Genomic DNA, 19,177 nt, shown 5'->3' with positions numbered 1-19,177 from the left:
AAACGAACCAATGGCCTAAATGAGGTACTTTAAAGTAACCTCTCTCTGCCAAAATTTCGTGTGAAATGACCAAAATGCCCCTAGGGCTAAAACAGCTGTAAATGACTCAGATATGAAATTTTAAAATGGATTTTTAACAGGAAATTAAAGCAAGAGTTCATACAAGCGGATTAAAAGACTCAGAGACAATTTTTAGAATTAAACAGAGTTTTAACACATGAAAAGACTAAAATGCCCCTAGGGGCAGAATTGACTCAAAATGACTTCAAATGCAATTTTTAAAATGGACTTTGACATAGAATTGAAACAAAGACTTATTCAAACTTATTTGAAAGAACTCAAACAAAATTTTGAAAGACTGAGAGAAATTTTGACATAGGAAATGACTAAAATGCCCTTCCATGTAAATTTTGCAAATAACATTGAAATAAAATGCAGAGAAAGATGCAATTGATCAGAGACATATCAAATGACTTAAGATGCAAGAAAAAAGGAATTGAGTTGGTATTTTTAGGTCCAAAATTAGGGTATAACAATGTTGAGCAGCTTTAGAACTACCTCCAATCTCCTTAATTGAACCTTTTTTTATAGGATTTCCCTCCCACTGCTGAGCCACCTTTAACCCCCCCTTACTTTGACGCACCACGTCCGCCATATGGACAAATTTAGGTGTTACCAAGGGATTATAATTATTTTTTGCTTGCTTCCTCTTATACCTTTGGTTTTGGAAATACTTCAATAAAAGTTGGTCATCAGGTACCTCATCCAAAGAGTCACTGAAATCCGATCCATCACCACATTCGGCAGCCAAAAATGTTGTTGTTTTTGCTAACTGCACCCCTCCTGCCCAAAAATGTGAACCTGGCCATCTGGAAGTAAGGAACTAGGGCCCAACTTAACTAACATTAAAGGCTCCAAAATTGGCCCAACATTGCCTGAAGAACCCAGCAACCCAACATCATCCGGGTCAAAACCCGTATCCATATTCTCCAAAACAACGGGAGCCCCGGACCCACTTGTCCTTCCTTTGAAAGCTCCAAGAGATCAATACAAATTTCCCCTTCCCCCTTTCTGCATTGCCATCTTTTACCCCTTCCTCTCTCTCTCCACCACGTGTACCTCCACAACAGGTTGATTTGAAAAACCTTCCCCCAAAAGTGGGACAGATCCCAAATTACCCATCAGATTCATACTCAAATCTTCCTTTTGCCTCACACCGACCACCTTAGGTCTGCAAACACTCAAATCATCCTTCTCCACTAGTTTTACGGACTCTACATGTCTGTGAATCTCACTTTCCTCCTCCCCTTCCTTCTTACTGGAGTCAAGCCCCAGAACCTCCCCCACCGCCTCCACATGACAAGAAGAACCACATGATGCTTCTTCCTCCCACCTCCGATTATCCTCCGCTGAACCTACCACCTCCTGTGACCGCTCCTCCACCACCCATAAAGAGAACTTCGCTCCCACCACATGGACCTTAATCTGTTCGTCAATGAAATTCAATTTTGGCGAAGAAATCAGAATCCTTGCATAATCCAAACGATTGCCCATCACGGTATCCTCATCAAAGTCGATTAAAGTTCTGAATTTGGAACGCAAATTCTTGAAGAACGGTTCATCCCATATGTGGAGAGGTATCCCGAAAATCCGCAACCAAACCCGTCTACGCCGAGCCACCCTTGGAGGAGACCACCGCTTCACCTCTTTGAACATCGCTCTCCAGCAGTCTCCACGTTCCGAACGGGACTCCTCAATTTCGCAGGAAATCACCGATTGGATCAACATTATGTCATCACCCATGGAGGTCACTTTGATGTCTTGTAACCCCTCCATCACCAAACAATGCTGAACCGTTTTTGCCTCCCTAAAGACTGAAAGCTCTTCAACAAAACAACTCTCTAACTCCTCAAGTCTATCAGAGCTTGGAACCGCCTCCATACTTGACACCTGCTCCACTGCCTCCCCTAAAACCTCTTCTTCCTTTGTTAAAACATTCTTGAAGGATCTTCCATGTTGTATCACTGCTCCATCTCCCTTCACCACCTTCTTTGATACCTTCAGCCTTTGATTTTGATCTTCCTTCCCAAACCTAGCCAGATTGACCATTAGTCAACAGTCCTCCACCCAAACATCCTCTAGTTTTCGCCTGCTCTGAGTTGCGCCTCCCCTGAACAAGCCTTGAACCACCGTGTCTGTTGTTATTGTCCTCCGTACAGATGCCTTTGTATAGAGTTCTCTCTCAATATGTCCCTTGTGGGCCCAACCCCCCTATAGTCTCTCTCTAGAATCTATCTCATCCTTTTTTTTTGGCTTACAGGAAGTTTAAGTCTTTAATTTGAAAATAAATATTAATAAATCTCATTATAATTTAGAATCTATCTCATCCTTTTTTTTTGGCTTACAGGAAGTTTAAGTCTTTAATTTGAAAATAAATATTAATAAATCTCATTATAATTTAAACAATTTCACTAAAAAAGTTATAGTCAACTACAATAAACTAAGCACATAGTTAAGCACAAGATAAAAGTGGAAAGGCGGACACGTTTGGTGCCCATCTTAACGCTTGTAAATATAATGATGACGAAATTCTTTACAAATTGTTTGCTCATTGGATGGGTTTGGCAATTTTATCATGGCAATGACATTAGTTGGGATGAGAACAAGTGATACATACATGTGTAATATGAAACATGAATTGTATATAAATAATATGCAAGTCCACGAATTCAAGAAATTTTGTTAGGGTTTTGTTCATGCATGGATATGTTTCTTTAAACTCTTTCCGTTCCTGCATGGTCCTATATAGTCTTATGATTTATGAATACTTGTTTCAATAGATATATTCGAATAAATTATTCTAAAGAATTCAATTTTGAAAATTGAATCCAACGCGGTTAGAAGTACAATTTTCTTTAAGTGGCTGCCAGAAGTACACGAGCATATATAAATTCTAATTATTAAAATTATAATAAAAAATCATAAAAAGTTAAGTCATTATGATAGCTGCCCTAGTTGACGGGTCTGGTTATGGTGCATAAGGATTTTCCTTATGAACCCTGCATAAGGATTTTTAATATGGCCCATTAATCTGTAGCCCAACAAAATTTGCTTCCTACACCCCCCAAAACTAAAAACAAAGAAAATTGGCAAAACAAAATTTCATTTCTCAAACAACTCACGTCATTTCTCAAAATCCATCGGAAACAACCTCCACCACCGGAAATCCATCGGAAACAACCTCCACCACCGGAAACAATCGCCGTCGTTCTTCATCAACACAAGGTAACCGATTCTAATTCCTTTAACCAATTCTAATTCCTTTAACAATTACGAGCGTCGTTCTTCATTCAACTCTTTAACCGATTCTAATTCCTTTAACAATCGCCGTTGTTCTTCATCAACAGAAGGTAACGAGCAACATCGTCGTCTTCCTTCACCACCGGAAACACCGTCGTTCACTACACGAGCGTCTTCACCGTCGTTCACTTCCAACGCCGTCGTTCACTTCCAACGCCGTCGTTCACTACACCAACGTCTTCAAACACCAGCATCTTCATCAACATTACCGTCATTCACCATCCAAACTCAACAAACAGCAACATGTCGAAATCAAATCAGGTTTGAACTTAACTTCTTTATCATTATTGTGCTATGAATCAAAGTGTTTTTGTTAGTTTAAAATGGTTTTGTTTAGATCAATAAGGTTTCTCTGTTAGTTGGAAAGAAAATTTGATTTCAATTTGGGAAAATCTCAATCCGATGCCCTAAATTGACTGATTAATGTGCAAATGTGTAACTCTAAACTGACGGTTTAATTTTGATTTGGAGAAAACATTTGAAAATTGTATTGGAAATGCTTTCAGACTGTTGAATCTTTCCAAAAATTAAAAATTATACAAAAACCATTTTCCTGTTGAAATGGTTTCTATATGTTGTACTCCAAAACCATTAGTTGTACTTAATGGTTTTGGAGTACAAATAGAAGCATCTATCAAGCTATAGTTCAGTAGAATTTAGTAGAAAATTTGTATTGTTAATCTTGTTAGGTATTGTTAATCTTGTTAGGTATTGTTAATCTTGTTATTTAGTAGATTGTTAATCTTGTTATTTAGTAGAAATTGAAGATGTTGTTAGGTATTGTTAATCTTGTTATTTAAAAAAAATCCACGATGTAGTTGGCTTCAAGTGGGAAATAGAGTTCACCCTTTTGTTGCTGGAGATAAAAGTAATATGCAGAGTGATAAAATCTACAACTTTTTGGATAAGTTGATAAAGAAAATAAAAGTGGCAGCATATAAGCCTACATTGATTATAATCTTCATGATATTGAACAAGAGGAACAAATTGAGTCTTTGTAACCACAGTGAGATGCTTTTGCTGTTACATTTGGGATACTTAATTTGAATCGACAGTCGACGATACATATTTTTAAGAATCTGAGAATATGTGGTGATTGTCACAATCCATTAAATACATGTCTAAGGTTGTCGGTGTGATTATTGTTGTTAGAGACTCCTTCAAGTTTAATCACTTCAAAAATGGAAATTGTTCCAGTAATTATTTATGGTGACTATTTGATTCAGATTATTGGAAATAAGTGGTCACAATGATCCTTTTTAACTCAAATTTTATTAGACTAATTTTTGATGTGTTTTTTCATATATTTGGATAGATTATCAAATAACATACAAAACTGCACATACCATTTCTTCTTTGATTTCATCTAAGAATTTGTTGAAACTCGAAAGCAATTATAGAACCAAGTCCAATTTTATGAAATGTTCTATGTATTTCAACTCACAAACAAGTTTATTTGGGATATCCTTGAGAATATCCTTGAGAATTTCCATTTTTTATGAAATGTTCTATGTATTTCAACTCACAAACAAGTTTATTTCTATGTATCAGAAGCAAGGACTTTCCATTTTTTATGAGAAGTTGCCCATCATTTCTTCTTTTTTTACTTTAAATATTGTGACCCTTTGGATTTGGATTGCTTTATCTGTTTCCCGAGTGGGTCAAAAGTAATTTTCGGTTCGTGTATAGCTACTTATTGTAAACTCAAAAATCATTATAGAATGACAAATACATTTTTGAAATGAAACAGAAGCACACCGAACGGATACTACCACATCTTTCTGTTATGATGTAGCTTCTGATAAGTGATTTGAATTAATTTGTGGACTTATTGACCAAGTAACTAGTTTTGTTAATTAAATGCTAAGATTCGTTTCTGTGGATTTGGTTCCTTTTCTTTCAAGAAAAACTGAATGAGTGAAGTTATTATTTGATGATATTGATCTGTTACAACAACTCAGTCTGAGATTTATTATGCATTGCTTCGCATCATAATTTGACTTCCTCTAATTTAGTTGTTATAATATCTTCACAACAACCACATGTTCCATATTTATCTCCATGAACACTCTTTCCACACGGGACCGAACTACCAAGTGGTTCCTAGTCAAAGCCATAGGAGAGAACCTGCAACATTTTATCGTATTGAGTTCTATTGTATGGCTGTCCTGTCAACACATTTCCATTAAGTTGGGTCAACACCTTGTGAAAAATGTCTGTTAGGTCATTTAAAAAATCACTTTTAATCCTTGTGGTGGAATGGCTTATGTAATAATTTAAATGGTTTCAAGGAGGAAGTAATTTCATTTGTGAGATGCTCAAAGACGAAAACATTGAACAATGTTGACTTATTTGTTTTTATGGGAATTAGAATTACATTAGTTTGTTTTTGTTTTGGGTGCATGTTGTTTAGTTGACTGAATCTTTGTAGTGTTAAACATGTTTTATTATTAAAATTGGTATAGAAGTAGAAGGGAACATTGTATGCTGGAATCTGTACTACTAAACTAAGCATTGGGAGCAAGTCTAGAGATATAGAGAACATTGTATGCAAGTGAATTTTGGATTACGTTGTATGAAACTGAACTTGTGCTGGACATCCATCATCCATCATATTTTTTAGTTCAATGAGTTGAATGCAACTAGTTGACTTTGTGTGAGAAATTGAAAATATGTAAAATTATAATTGTCATCCATCAAGAAAGTTGTGTTCTGTTATTTTGATTTGATGTTGACTACTTGTATTATTTTGATCCTGTGAAGTTGAAACTTTACAGGATGTTGAAATGGTTTCTATGTAAGAAAGTTTTTACAATTAACTCTACTTGATACAATATTATGTTTAGTTAGAACTTAAAAGTTACTTTAATAAAATGTCCATAATGTATTTGTTGTTTTTAATAAAATTTTACCAAAACCATTTTTCTGCAGAAATGGTTTCTATGTGTTGTACACTAAAACCATTAGATGTAATTAATGGTTTTCTGTGATCATGCAGGTGAAAAAAACCAGAGACCTAGGGCCAATTCCATCATTCAGTATTGGACTGACACAATCGGAGGAGGAGCAAAGGAATGTCACATGATTAAGGAGCGGTGGTGATAAAAATAAGGAGCGGAAATCAGACGAGACTAAGGGAAAAGAAAAGAAGCAGTACATAAAGAAGAATGAAAAAAAGAAACAACAGAATGAAGCACAAGATTCCGATGAAGGAAAATCGGATGATGAAAATGCAAAACAAAGACTGAGGCACAAGATGAGTATACCTAAGGTATATGATCTTATGCGTTCAGTAGATGGCAAAAGAAGAAAAAATGAGATAATTGGGCTTCTGAATGACAGTGGTTTTGGAGGATTGATGCATATCTGCAACTGGACAAAAGTCCACACTTTCTTTGTGGATTGGGTAGTTAAAAACTTTGAGAAAGAGCATATGTGGATTAGATTAAGCAAGACTGAGGTACTTCCCTTGAAAGAAGATGATGTACATAGGGTGTATGAGCTTCCAATGGCGGGGAAGCAGATTAAAGTCGATCTTTGCTCGGAGGCAGCAATAAAGAGCTTGAGGAAAGAATTAGGATTGAATGGTAATTATTCTGCTTCTGTGAGGGTGACAGAGTTGGAGAGAGTATTGAAGACTATAGAGAAACCAAAAGCGTGGGTGAAGGGTGCAATTTGTTATATCATTCACTGTGTTTTGTGCCCGACTAATAGTAGCTTTGTATCTCTCCAATATGCACACATATTAGAAGATCCAGCTGGGGTATCCTCATATAACTGGTGCTCACATGTTCTTGGATATATGAAAGAAGGCCTGCAAACTCCGGAGGTTGCAAATCCATTAGCGGACTTCCACTTCCTAATGGTAATCATTTTATATATATATATATATATATTTAAAACAACAAAGTGGTTGACATTTAAATTATGTATGTGCTGTATTTATTGTGCAGATTAATTACATGGAGAAAATGGGGAAGAGAAGCCCATTTCTGACAGGAAAATACAAGCGTCCATCACTCCGTGATTGGGATGTCAAGACGGCAAACCAAGACCTTCAGAAGGTCCATGACCTTATGGGACTCGAGCATGGACTGACAGCCGGGGTAACAAGGCTGCACAACACCGATGAAGGTCCGCTTGTGTTGTGTTTTGATGCAAATACTTGTCCACTCTCTGAGGTGAGAGGAAAATAATCATATAACTACTATTTATGCAATATCATTATAACGTGTATGTGAGAAATTTTCTCGCATTACACTTTACCTAATTGTTGCTTTTGGTCTTTTGAATATGATTTTTCATTAGGATATGATTGAAATAATGGTTGTAAATAGATGAGTTGAAATTTGCTAGCCAGAGATCCAAGCCTCTCTGATTCACATATTTCTCACATTACACTTTACATAATTGCTTAATGTGCATGTGGAGCCTCATACTGATCAATTGAGACTATATTTTACAACCATTATTTTTAAACCAAACAAGATTGTGTAGTTCATGATGTGACTAATGGAGATTGCATAGAAGCAGTGTGTCAATATTTTCTTTGGATGTAAATTACTATGTGTCAAAATGACATATGCTTAACTGTTATGTGTTTGTAATATTATGCAATATTATGGTTTTTAATATTATGCAATATTATGCAATATTATGTGTCAAAATGACATATGCTTAATAGTATGCAATATTATGCAGTTCCAAAAGAAACAAACAAACCCAAGGACAATCCGATTAAAGTGCAACCGACTCAAGTGCAACCTGAAACTGATGATAGTAGAAGTGTGAGTGCCAGAACAGATAAAACCCGCAAAAGAAAAGAAAGAAGATCTAGTGTGGATAATGGGCAGACTCAAAATGAATCATCGATCCCACAAACAAGCACTCGAGGTGAAGAAAGGTACTACATCTAATTTTAAGTCGAGGGTTTAGTTAGACTCTGTAAAATAATTTTGTAAATAATGTTCAATAACTGTTGTTCAATAATACCTCGTTTGTCTCAAATTATTAATGATGGTTTCAGGTTGAATGATGACAAAGATGTAGAAGAAGAGATCGATCACAAAATCATTGATGATGATGAAGAAGCTGAAATTGATGCAAAAAGCCTTGATGATTCAGTGAGAAAAGCATGCGATATAGATCTTTCCTTTACACAGGAAACAATCTTGAAGTTTCCAGAGTTTTTTAATGGGGGGCAGGCTTCAAATGCAGGGTAAGAAATGAAGATATATAATGTGTTTTAATGGTTATATGAATATATATATTTGTGATGTGTAAAACTATAAGAACTAACTAATGGTTTTCTATATATAATGGTATATGATGGTTTTCTATATAGCGAAACAAGCAATGTGAACCAAGCACCCGTGATGGAGGAGGAGAAGCCTTTGAAATCCGAGGAAAGAAACTTGAAGTTTCCAGAGTCTTTTAATGGAGGACAAGCTTCAAATGCAGGGTAAGAAATGAAAATATATAATGAGTTATAATTTTTTTAAATTTGTGTTGTGTATAACTATAAGAACTAACTAATGGTTTCCTATATATGATGTGTTTGCCAATAGTGAATCAGTTAAGACACAATGCAAAGCAAGCAATGTGAAGCAAGCAAACCTGGAGGGGGAGAACCCTGAGGGGCAGAAGCCTTTGGAATCTGATAGAGTTATAAAGTAAGAATGATTCAATGTGACAACTCTACTTTACACTTGATTCATTAAATTCTATAAAATATTAATTCTGCAAACTAACAATTACATGATTTATTCGACAGTGCAATTCCGTTAAGGTCGGTGTTACCAGAACAAATAATCAACATGGATAATGTCAAGACTGTGCAGAGAAAGAAAAGAAAGAAGCATGATATGCTTTATTCTGGTGGCACATATCCTGAGCGTAGAAGAACTGTGAAAAAATCAAAATACTTTGCAAGCCCGTACGATGAAGCTGTGTACGAGTCAAATGCAAATAAGATGCAGAAGGATATATCAACATTTGTATGGAGCATTTCACATGATGAGTAAGTTGATTTATCACTCATTTGTTTAAAATTTTGATATATCTTGCATGTGGTTAGAGTAAGTAAACATGCAGTAGGTGTGAAGATATTTATTGTAGCTTTTTGATTGGATAACTGGATTTTAATTAAATTGAAATCTTTAGTTAGGCTATGGTTGGAGAAAGTTGTTGATAAATTATAAGTTACCTAATAATGAATGTTATAGTTGAGGGTGGGCGTAATTAATCATACCGTTAGATATATGACTTGTAACACATGAAGTCTCAATCCAATGACTTGTAACACATGAAGTCATTCCATCTTAATCCAATGACTTGTAACACATGAATTCTGAATCATAACAACTTGATCAAATAGTCCAAATTCATATAACCAGAAGATCAAAAGCCGCTGCCCTAAATTATTCCAAAACCATTTTCCTGTTGAAATGGTTTCTATGTGTTGTACTGCAAAACCAATACATGTACTTAATGGTTTTGGAGTACAAATATGAGGATCTATAAAGCTATAGTTTAGTAGAATTTAGTAGGAAATTTGTATTATTTCTTAGTTCCTTGAAAATCCATATCACTTAAAGTTTCTTCCATAAAATTCAATTCAAGCCTATCATACGCCTTAGCTATGTCTAGTTTAAGACCAATAAAACCTTTTTTCTTATTTTTGAGCATATGAAGTTTATGACAAGTTTCAAAAGCAAGTAAAACATTGTCAGTTATTAGTCTTCCTGGAACGAAGGCACTCTGATAGGCACTCTGATAGGGACTTATAAATCTTAAGCATCACATAACATAAGGCTATGGGTCTGAAATCACTAGCATTCATATGGTTGGAAATTAGGCAGATGACAGTATTATTAAAACATTCAGCGTTAGCCTGGTTATTAAGAATATTAAGGATAGACATTCACTCGGCGAATATAATATTCACTCGGGTTTAAAATCAATATCCCGTGTGTGAGTTTCAACGATGTTTGTCACTTACATTTTCACAAAATCACAGAGCCATTAATATCCTAAATAATTTGATCTGGTTGTAACTTTGATCTGGTCTTAAATAATTTGATCTCAGATAATATCCTAAATGCTAAATGCTTTATAATATTGTAGGGAGGAGATTTTGTACTGCTCAGAAAACAGGGCTCATGCTTTCAGTCTGCAAAGGAGTGACTTGTGGACACTTCAAAAAGATGAATGGGTGTCATGCTTCGTGCTAAATGCCTGGGTCAATTGCTTGAACTGGAATCAACCAAATGAAAACAGGACCAGACTGGTTACACCATTAATCAATTATGTATGCATTACATTCCATAAAAGTTAAAATTTTATAAACTGTTTATGTCTTTTTGGAATTTATTTTACTCATTTCATATATACAGGTTGACTTGGAAAGACCTGATGCCCTAAATATAACAAAACAAGTTGCATGCAAAAGGTTCATCAAGAGATTAAAAAAGTTCAAATACATGGATTGCAAGGCTATTGACCCTACATGCCTAGAATATGTAAGACTCAATTGATTATAGTTTTGGAAATTTCTGCAGATTGATTGTTTGAATTATATGATGTTGACTATTTTACTGATGAAATAGATAATGACGCCAGCACTAAATGGAAATCCGGGCTTTCATTATGTATGCTTTGTTGTTAATCTCAAGAGCCAAAAATTCCAATTCCTGAACAGCTTGATGGGAGAGACATTGCACATGAAGAATGGCGAAGCAACTGTCTACAAGAAGATGTTTGATGTATGGCTGAAGGAGGTGGAAGCATTTGTGACAGATTTGTATAAGAAAAGAAAAATCGCAATGCCTTTCGAGTTTAGCACATTTAAGTGGGAAACACCATGGATGCCTACTCAACCTGACAAAGACAGTTGTGGAGTCTTTTGCATGAAGTTTCTTGCTGAATGGGAGGGTGGCAATACACAAATGGAATCATTCAAAGACTGGTCCAAAATGAGAAAGAATGAAAAGAAAGGGAAAATTATGGATTTCAGAATCGGAATATGTTCCAAAATAATAACCGACACAAGCAATTGCAGAAGAACCCATGTCGAGAAGGAAGCAACTTCATACTATGAAGAAATGCTTCAAGAGCTAGCACGTCCAACTTGAATCCGAATTAGTTTTAATGTTTTTATATTATTGAGTTTGATTAAAGATTTTTTGGATATGTATCAACTTCATACTATTAATTTCTTTTATTATGTTTCTGGATATGTTTTTTTTCTAATGATCTTTAAAAAATAAGTAAAAATGGGCTTCTCAACCTTCCACTCTTTAGCACCCTGTCCCCTCTTCCATTACAGTTCATTCATCATCATATTACTGAAATAATTTCATGCAGTAAGAGTAAGGCTTGACTACATAGGCCTGAAATCAGTTTACTCTTTTCTGCATAGTTTGTGGTTCATAGCAGAATTTTGTTTATGCTTATAACACTGGTTTTCAAGCATTACACAGCCAGGGTGAACATGTGGAAAATCATGGAACAAATCACCTGTTCTATATCTAAAATCCACATAAATTTGAATGCAGTAATAATTCAGAATATATATAAGGGAACCTAACTGAAGATTTAGAGTTAACATAAAGCACATGTGCCTCAAAAACATGATTTGTGTTTGAGCTACACCCAAAAAGTAGGTATTGAATGGGCCAATGTCATGATCAGAGCATTTGTTCTAGCAGCATGGAAATTAATGATTATACATAGAATAAAACCATGAGCGAAGTTTACCTTGTCAAATCGGGAAACTCAGCCTTGAAGCGAGTACACACAAAGTTTTGTATCTCTTCAACAGATACATTTTGTTGTGTAAAAATCATATAGAAAACCATTTTACTCTGAAAACCAATATGCTGTGTAAATGGTTTTAGCAAGTTTTAATCTGAAACCATTTTGCTGGGGAAATGGTTTCAGAGCGCTGATTTGCTTTGGAACTATTTTTAACAATTTCTTTGTTTGGTAACTCACCAGTTCACACTGGTAACGTGGTTTTTGTTTGGTAAAAATCATATAGAAAACCATTTTACTCTGAAAACCAATATGCTGTGTAAATAGTTTTAGCAAGTTTTACTCTGAAACCATTTTGCCGGGGAAATGGTTTCAGAGCGTTGATTTGCTTTGGAACTGTTTTTAACAATTTCTTTGTTTGGTAACTCACCAGTGCACACTGGTAATGTGGTTTTTGTTCTATCTTTCTCCCAAAACAGTTGACCTTGGTGTTGTCTTTGTGTTTGTGAGAGTAACAAAGACAAAGACACCGCACCAATAACTCGTTTCTCAAATTCAATTCCATTCACATTAAACTCAAATTCAAGCTCAAACTCAAATTCTAACTTCAGCAAAACGATGTCGTTAGAAGAAGAAGAGGATTTAATGTTGGGGTTGTAACGTCGCATGTCCCGCGCTTTCACTTTATGTTTGCTTTTTGTGTTACCCTCCAATTTTTACGAAAAAGTGACACTAGTTATCCAGAGTCATGGTTTAACTATTAATGATAAATGGTTTTAAATAATGACTATTACTAAAACCATAAGTAGTATTTAATGGTTTTGTTAGTGTATTACATGAAACCAAAATAATTATCTAATGGTTTTGTAACAAACTATAATCATCAATACATAAAAAGCAATGTGAAAATGTGAAAATGTGAAACCATAAGTAGTATTTAATGCGAAATGTATAATTTCATTTAGATCATATCCAAAATATAATCATCAATACATAACATTAAAGAATGTGAAAATGTATAATTTCCAATAAATCATATCAAAATAATCAAAATAAAATCTAGTACAAACTTATAACCTAAAAAACCAAACTTATAAAAACAATCAATCAGGGACCACAATCACTGATAAAGCTTCATCATCTCTCTTTTGTTTCTTCCGATTGATAAGGAATTTCTGCCTTTCTCTAGCTTTTTCATAATCACTTTTAAGTCGCTTCTTTGACTTAATTGGATTTGGTCTTTCTTTGAACTTTGGTGCGGTGGGCTTCACCCCAGCAGATGTTTCACCAACAGCAGCTACTTTTGAAGACTTAGATGGCGTCGGGCCTGTACGAATACCTTTAGAAAGAAGCAACTCCTCTGCCTTTTTTCCAGCTTCAAGAACACCGTCGAGAAAAATTTTAGATGACTCTGGATCTGCACAAAAACGTGTAGAAAGCTGAACTGTAACAGCACAAATTTGTTGATATCGTTGTGCTTGACTGGTGTCTTCAGTGCCAACATTGACGGTCGATTTCATCTTATCGACAGACGGACGCACATCTCTAGTCCAACGCTTTAAAACATATTGTCCAGGTATTGTCTTCAAAGAATGATATTGCACATGTCCACCTAAGAACTCCAAGATCTTCAAAACATGTCGACATAAGAAGCCCCTGTTCTCAAACATACGACATGAACAACTAAAACTTTTGCTTCTAATGTCAACTGTGACAAGCCTTTCATCAAATCGATCATGATCTTCAAAACTTGGGGAAACTTTTTCTTGAAGTTCTGCATCCAAAACATCAACATTCGAAGGCCCGTCATTATCAGCATCATCATAATTATCATCAACCTTATCAATTGTGAAAACTTTGAAAAACTTCTCAAAGGCAGACCCTTTTGTTGTGTCCTCCTCATAATAGTATTTGAAGGAAATGTCATACTGCCTGTGAATAAATGCAAAGCAAGAAGGGGTGTACTTGTTTACAACGGACCGCATCAGCTGACTGTTGGGATAATTATTTTTTGTTCTAGTGTTTGCAGCCTTAAAGTCCAACTCAGCATGATTATCCCTCATTCTCTGAACCATAATGTTGAAATGACTAAAGAATCGAACAAGTGAGTGGTCTGGCTGTAGAAATCCACGAAGAAAAGCATTGAAAGACTCACTTAACTGAGTCGTTTTCAGACGAGCTGTAAAATGTGACTTGACCCAAGCTGAAGACCAATGCATACGATTTGCGTAAGTTTGGACAAGCCACCTAAAGTCTGAGGTAGGCCTTCCATCAAAAAAATTTATCATCATCTGATCCCAATTATAGTCAAAATCTGATTCATCATCTACATTTGAAACCAAATTATTTAACTCATCAAAAAATGCACTGTTTGCACGAGAGCCAAGATTTTTCTTTGCATTCTCTGCCATGTGCCATGAACAAAGCCCATGAAAAACACCTGGAAAACTATTCGGAATTGAACACAATAACGCACTAGCCTGGTCTGTATAAATCGTCTGTGGTTTCTTATTGGACATACACTTCAAGAATGTTTTAAACAACCAACCAAAAGTAGCTGCTGTCTCATCGTACAATAGCGCAGCACCAAACAAAACACTCTTTCGATGATTGTCAAAACCAATAAAGGCAGCTGAAATTTAAATTATCCATATCAGAACAAAATACAATATATATATATATATATATATATATATATATATATATATATATATATAGCTTACAGTAAATAATTAGAGAAATCACTAATTTAAGTCATTGCTAGCCTGTAATCACAAATTATAAAAAATCATGCCTCAGCAATGCGTAAACTAAATGATAAAACACACCTAAGTATTCTAATAAGTATGTACTAAAGTTCGATCACACAAGACAAAATGCCTAGGCAGTTCAAAATATAAATTCCAATCAACATCATTTAAGTTTGTCTCAAACCAAATGGCAGAAGCGAGAAAATCCCTAAACAAACAACATGGTTAAACCCGTGTAGTTCAAATAAGTAAGACCTATAGTCAATCCTAGGCAGTTCAGAATGTACTGCTACTTATAATACACATGCCAGAACAACTTAATGAAATTAAACAATAATTTAAAACCTGAGAGAAGTAAAAAACACTAACCTAATGGCCGATATTTATTGTTTGTTCGGTAAGTTGTATAAAAACTGATGACATCGCCGAATAGAGAATAATCTAGTTGCATAATTCCATCTGACCAAAAAATACTAGCTATGTCTTCTGCAGCATCAACTTGAATATCATAGTAAAAAGATGGTTTCGAGAGGGCTTCATTTCTAAAGAATTCTTGAATTACAGTTGCTTCACCAACCACCATCTCTTTTTGACGAATTGTCATTAGATAGTTCTTTAAGTCTGAAAACCGAAAAGGAAGATTCTCTGTGCCTCCAACTCCCTGACCCATAACTTCATAAGACGTTCTCATCGACATTCCAGCTTTAGAATTTATAAGAGCTAGTTGTCCTTGAACTTCATTTACTTCTCGAAATGATCTAAGGTAACACGAATGCTCTGGTTTATGTAATGGATGACAGTGATCCACATCCCATCTATATATCTTATACACATTCAAAACTTCATCCAGCTTCAAATATATTCCAGCTTTACAACCAACCCTTTCCTCAGGTTTTTCTTTCACTTTCACAAACTCAATAACCTGTGGACTGTCTGTTGTTGGCCTGTTGTTAGGATTAAGTAAACTTCCCTTCTTGAAACCTTCTTTGTTACAAACATAACGCAAATAATGTACCTTATCAGATTTCTTGTTTTGTGAATTATTCTTCGACTTCAACATAGTCCTAATAGAAAATCCAGTGTTATATGCATAATTACCATAAAAATCTTCAATCTCTTTAATAGATTGAAAGACTAAAGACTTCCATGATTCTTTATTGCTAGGGGAGTAACATTGAGAACTGTCAGCATGAATCATTGCTCGGGGAGTAACACTCAATTGTCCACTCTCAGCATGAATCAGTGATGAAGTTTCAACACTCAGTTGTCCACTATCAGATGAAGTTGATGTCAAATCCATTGAAAACAGCAACAAACACTATTAAGAACAAACAACCATTAGATATCATAAATTGAAACTACAAATAAAGCAAAATTGAAGCTAATTGCTACAACTGAATCACTAAATTTGAATCAACATGCCAAAACCAATATATTGTGTAAATGGTTTTTTCAAGTTTTACTCTGAAACCATTTTGTTGTGGAAATGGTTTCAGAGTGTAGAGGGAAAACAGGGAAAAACAGAGGACAACAGAGCAAAAACGAATCGGAGTAAAGTCGAAGCACATGTGAGGTGCCGTGGGATGTAGAATCGCACGATCCTACGAGCCAGTGCTCAATCCTGGCTACATTGGTTGTGACTATAAGATCCTAACTTGAAGCTAATGTGACACCTGTACAAAACCCATTTTCACTACAACCTTATTCAGAGATAGGACTTATATCCACAAAAAATTTAATCTCTATAGGCTACTTAAGAAAAGTTCCATTTCTGCTACATTACCTCTATAAAATCCTGACAACAGAAAGGTATCTAGAGCTAGAATTTTTTAAATACTTACTAAGATAAAAGAAAGTGCTGATAAAATTAAGATAAGAAAGCAACAACAGTAGTAAAATAACAATGAGAACAGCCATACATTATATATACTTATTAACAATGAAGCAACTAACTATGAAAACCATTAAAGCTTAGTGCCTCATTTATGGAATTGGAGTCCATAAATGAGACCACATCAAAGCTTAGTGCCTCAAGTTAAATTAAATAGGTTCACCAGGTCCAAAGTAACAGGAATATAGTTTTCTAAAGATACCAGGTCCAAATTTAAGGCTAAAGCCAGTGACAAATAAGACTACACAATGCAGATACAACAAGTTGAACAAACAACAATGTAGAACTTTAATCTTATGACCATAGTTAATGACTCCAAATAAGTGAACTACTTGTAATCTCAAATCAAAACAACTTCAGAGCATTAACATATATGTAAAAAATAACACAGTTTTATCAGTAATAGCATCCTTCGTATTTCAGAATGTTAACTTGAGGAAAAGTTTGAGAATCACTAAATTTGAATCAATATGCCAAAACCAATATACTGTGTAAATGGTTTTTTCAAGTTTTAATCTTATACTAAACCAAAATTGATTCTTATACAAATCGAAAAATGAAGCTTATTGCCACAACTGAATCACTAAATTTGATTCACTAAATTGATACTATACTAAGAACAAATTGGAAATTTCAATCAAAACCTAAATTCGAAATTTGAATAAAAAAATCTGGAAAATGCAATAAGAATTTGCTACAACAGAAAACCTAAACAAGATTACCTCTTCAAAATGCAGTACGAATTTGCTGGAGATAACCGGAAAAACGACGTCAATCCGGTGAGAAAGGGTGAAAATCGTGAAATCTACACACACATGTGAAATCGTTGCAATCACTGGTGAAATCGGAGCGGAGAGCCAACGTCGGATCGGCGAGCAGAGGAGGAAGAAATCGTGACGTCGCCGGAAAAAGACGCCGGAAAATCGGCACCAGAGGAGGAAGAAGTGGTTAGCGCGAGAGAAAGAGAAAAATTTTCTGGGGTATGAGTTGAGAAGCACAGGATCATTACACGTGTCCAATCATCTAATGGTTGTGATTAATTTATGCATGGTGCATAAGTTATAGCTTATGCACCATAACTTTTGCCCTAGTTGACTGCAGCACCCTTCATTTCTGATAATGTTTTTTTAAAAGCCTTATGACGTTTATGCCGTCGGTTAATATCAATTTTTAATATCGACGGCAGAATATGGAAATAGATAAAAGGACTTGTTATATTTGTTTATTCCAACTTGTTCAAAAACTAGAGATAACGACAAGTCGTAGTTTGAAATGCAACAAACATGTATCCCCATGAACTTAGCTCAGTTGATAGAGATATTTATATGCAGAGGCTGGGGTTCGAACCCTAGACACCCCACTTCTCTACATTTGTAATGTGTGAGCTCTAGCCACTAGGCTACTTGACCAAAAAAAGAATTTTAAGAGTAAAAATGTTGATCGGTCCAGTGACGATCGAGGAAGTGGAACAGTTATGATTTCTGAAAAATTAGGATGAAAATGTTTCTTGAAGCACAGGTTGAAGAAATTTAGGAGACAGTCAAGAATGGTCCTTATGTTTCTACTACAGTCGTAAATGATGTAATTGTACCTTGTTATAAAATTAAAGCAATTCTAAACAGACAGACATTCAAGGCACATATTACCACACACACATATGGAGGTCTTTTCAAGGTTATAACATGGCTTATAGTAAAGGTTTGATATATTTGAGAAAATAGGCTAACAAATGTTTTGGAGTTAGTTTCTTAAGGATTCCCTATTTGAAATATTTTTCTTCCAACCTTTAGCATTTGATTCATAATCTACCACAACCAAAGTTTATGAGATTCACAAACTTTCACAATCAAAATTTATGAGGAACTAGCTTTTATGCTATTCAAGATAGATGAGTAGTAGTTGAATTACATGTATAATTTTTTTTAAGAAACCAAACTTTTGTGGGCTTTTTATATTTTTTGTGTGTGCAAACTATCATTTTGATGTTTTATCTACATTTTTTTTCTTTTGATAACCAAGTTCTACTAGTACCCCCACCCCCAAACTTAAGAATATGCTAATTCCAAAGAACAACATCAAAATTAATTTCAAATCATGACAAATATTTTATTAACCTATCAAACTCAAAAAAAAAAATGGAACATATGCATCTTTATAAGGTTTAAAACTTGTGACATAATTCAAGTCACATGAGTAATAAAGAAAGAAAATTTGCATGGAGGCTCAAAGTGGTTTCACAAAGTATATAGTAATAATAATAAAGGGTGACTTAGTGTCTCGTGTTTATGATAATACAACCGATTGTCCATAAAGAACGACCACAATTTCGAGCACAAATAACAATCCACATGGAATACACTTATAGAAAGACTTATAGTAGAAAGAGTGGAATATATTTGGCTCAAAATTCTCACCGGTTATG

The 19,177-nt window shown here is 34.9% G+C and overlaps 3 protein-coding genes and 1 long non-coding RNA gene across 4 annotated transcripts; 3 read left to right on the top strand and 1 right to left on the bottom strand.

Annotated features, from left to right (window-relative positions):
• Positions 1-3,048: 3,048 nt before the first annotated feature.
• On the top strand, positions 3,049-4,815 carry LOC146906384 (uncharacterized). The gene is made up of 3 exons (XR_015019414.1): positions 3,049-3,285; positions 3,408-3,621; positions 4,179-4,815. It is a non-coding gene; the product is annotated as an uncharacterized LOC146906384 (long non-coding RNA).
• A 1,614-nt stretch (positions 4,816-6,429) lies between these two features.
• On the top strand, positions 6,430-10,696 carry LOC146906383 (uncharacterized). Its single transcript, XM_085728806.1, has 7 exons — positions 6,430-7,225; positions 7,314-7,541; positions 7,698-7,701; positions 8,653-8,821; positions 8,928-9,032; positions 9,134-9,379; positions 10,486-10,696. The coding sequence occupies exons 1-7, from the start codon at positions 6,617-6,619 to the stop codon at positions 10,694-10,696; spliced, it is 1,572 nt and encodes a 523-aa protein (XP_085584932.1). The 5' UTR covers positions 6,430-6,616.
• Positions 10,697-10,814: 118 nt separating this feature from the next.
• On the top strand, positions 10,815-11,582 carry LOC146906382 (uncharacterized). Its single transcript, XM_085727171.1, has 2 exons — positions 10,815-10,880; positions 10,968-11,582. Exons 1-2 carry the CDS (start codon positions 10,842-10,844, stop codon positions 11,490-11,492), a joined length of 564 nt encoding a protein of 187 aa, XP_085583297.1. The 5' UTR covers positions 10,815-10,841; the 3' UTR covers positions 11,493-11,582.
• Positions 11,583-13,199: 1,617 nt separating this feature from the next.
• LOC146906381 (protein FAR1-RELATED SEQUENCE 5-like) lies at positions 13,200-16,176 on the bottom strand. The gene is made up of 2 exons (XM_085724936.1): positions 15,234-16,176; positions 13,200-14,746 (listed from the first exon to the last, which is right to left on the bottom strand). The coding sequence occupies exons 1-2, from the start codon at positions 16,162-16,164 to the stop codon at positions 13,218-13,220; spliced, it is 2,460 nt and encodes an 819-aa protein (XP_085581062.1). The 5' UTR covers positions 16,165-16,176; the 3' UTR covers positions 13,200-13,217.
• Positions 16,177-19,177: the final 3,001 nt, after the last annotated feature.

This window comes from Medicago sativa, chromosome 7 (genome assembly GCF_051527215.1).
Source record: "Medicago sativa cultivar Bolivia chromosome 7, Bolivia_mono, whole genome shotgun sequence".
NCBI lineage: Eukaryota > Viridiplantae > Streptophyta > Magnoliopsida > Fabales > Fabaceae > Medicago > Medicago sativa.
Note: the sequence above shows the minus strand (reverse complement) of the source record. Positions and strands in the feature narration are given on the sequence as shown.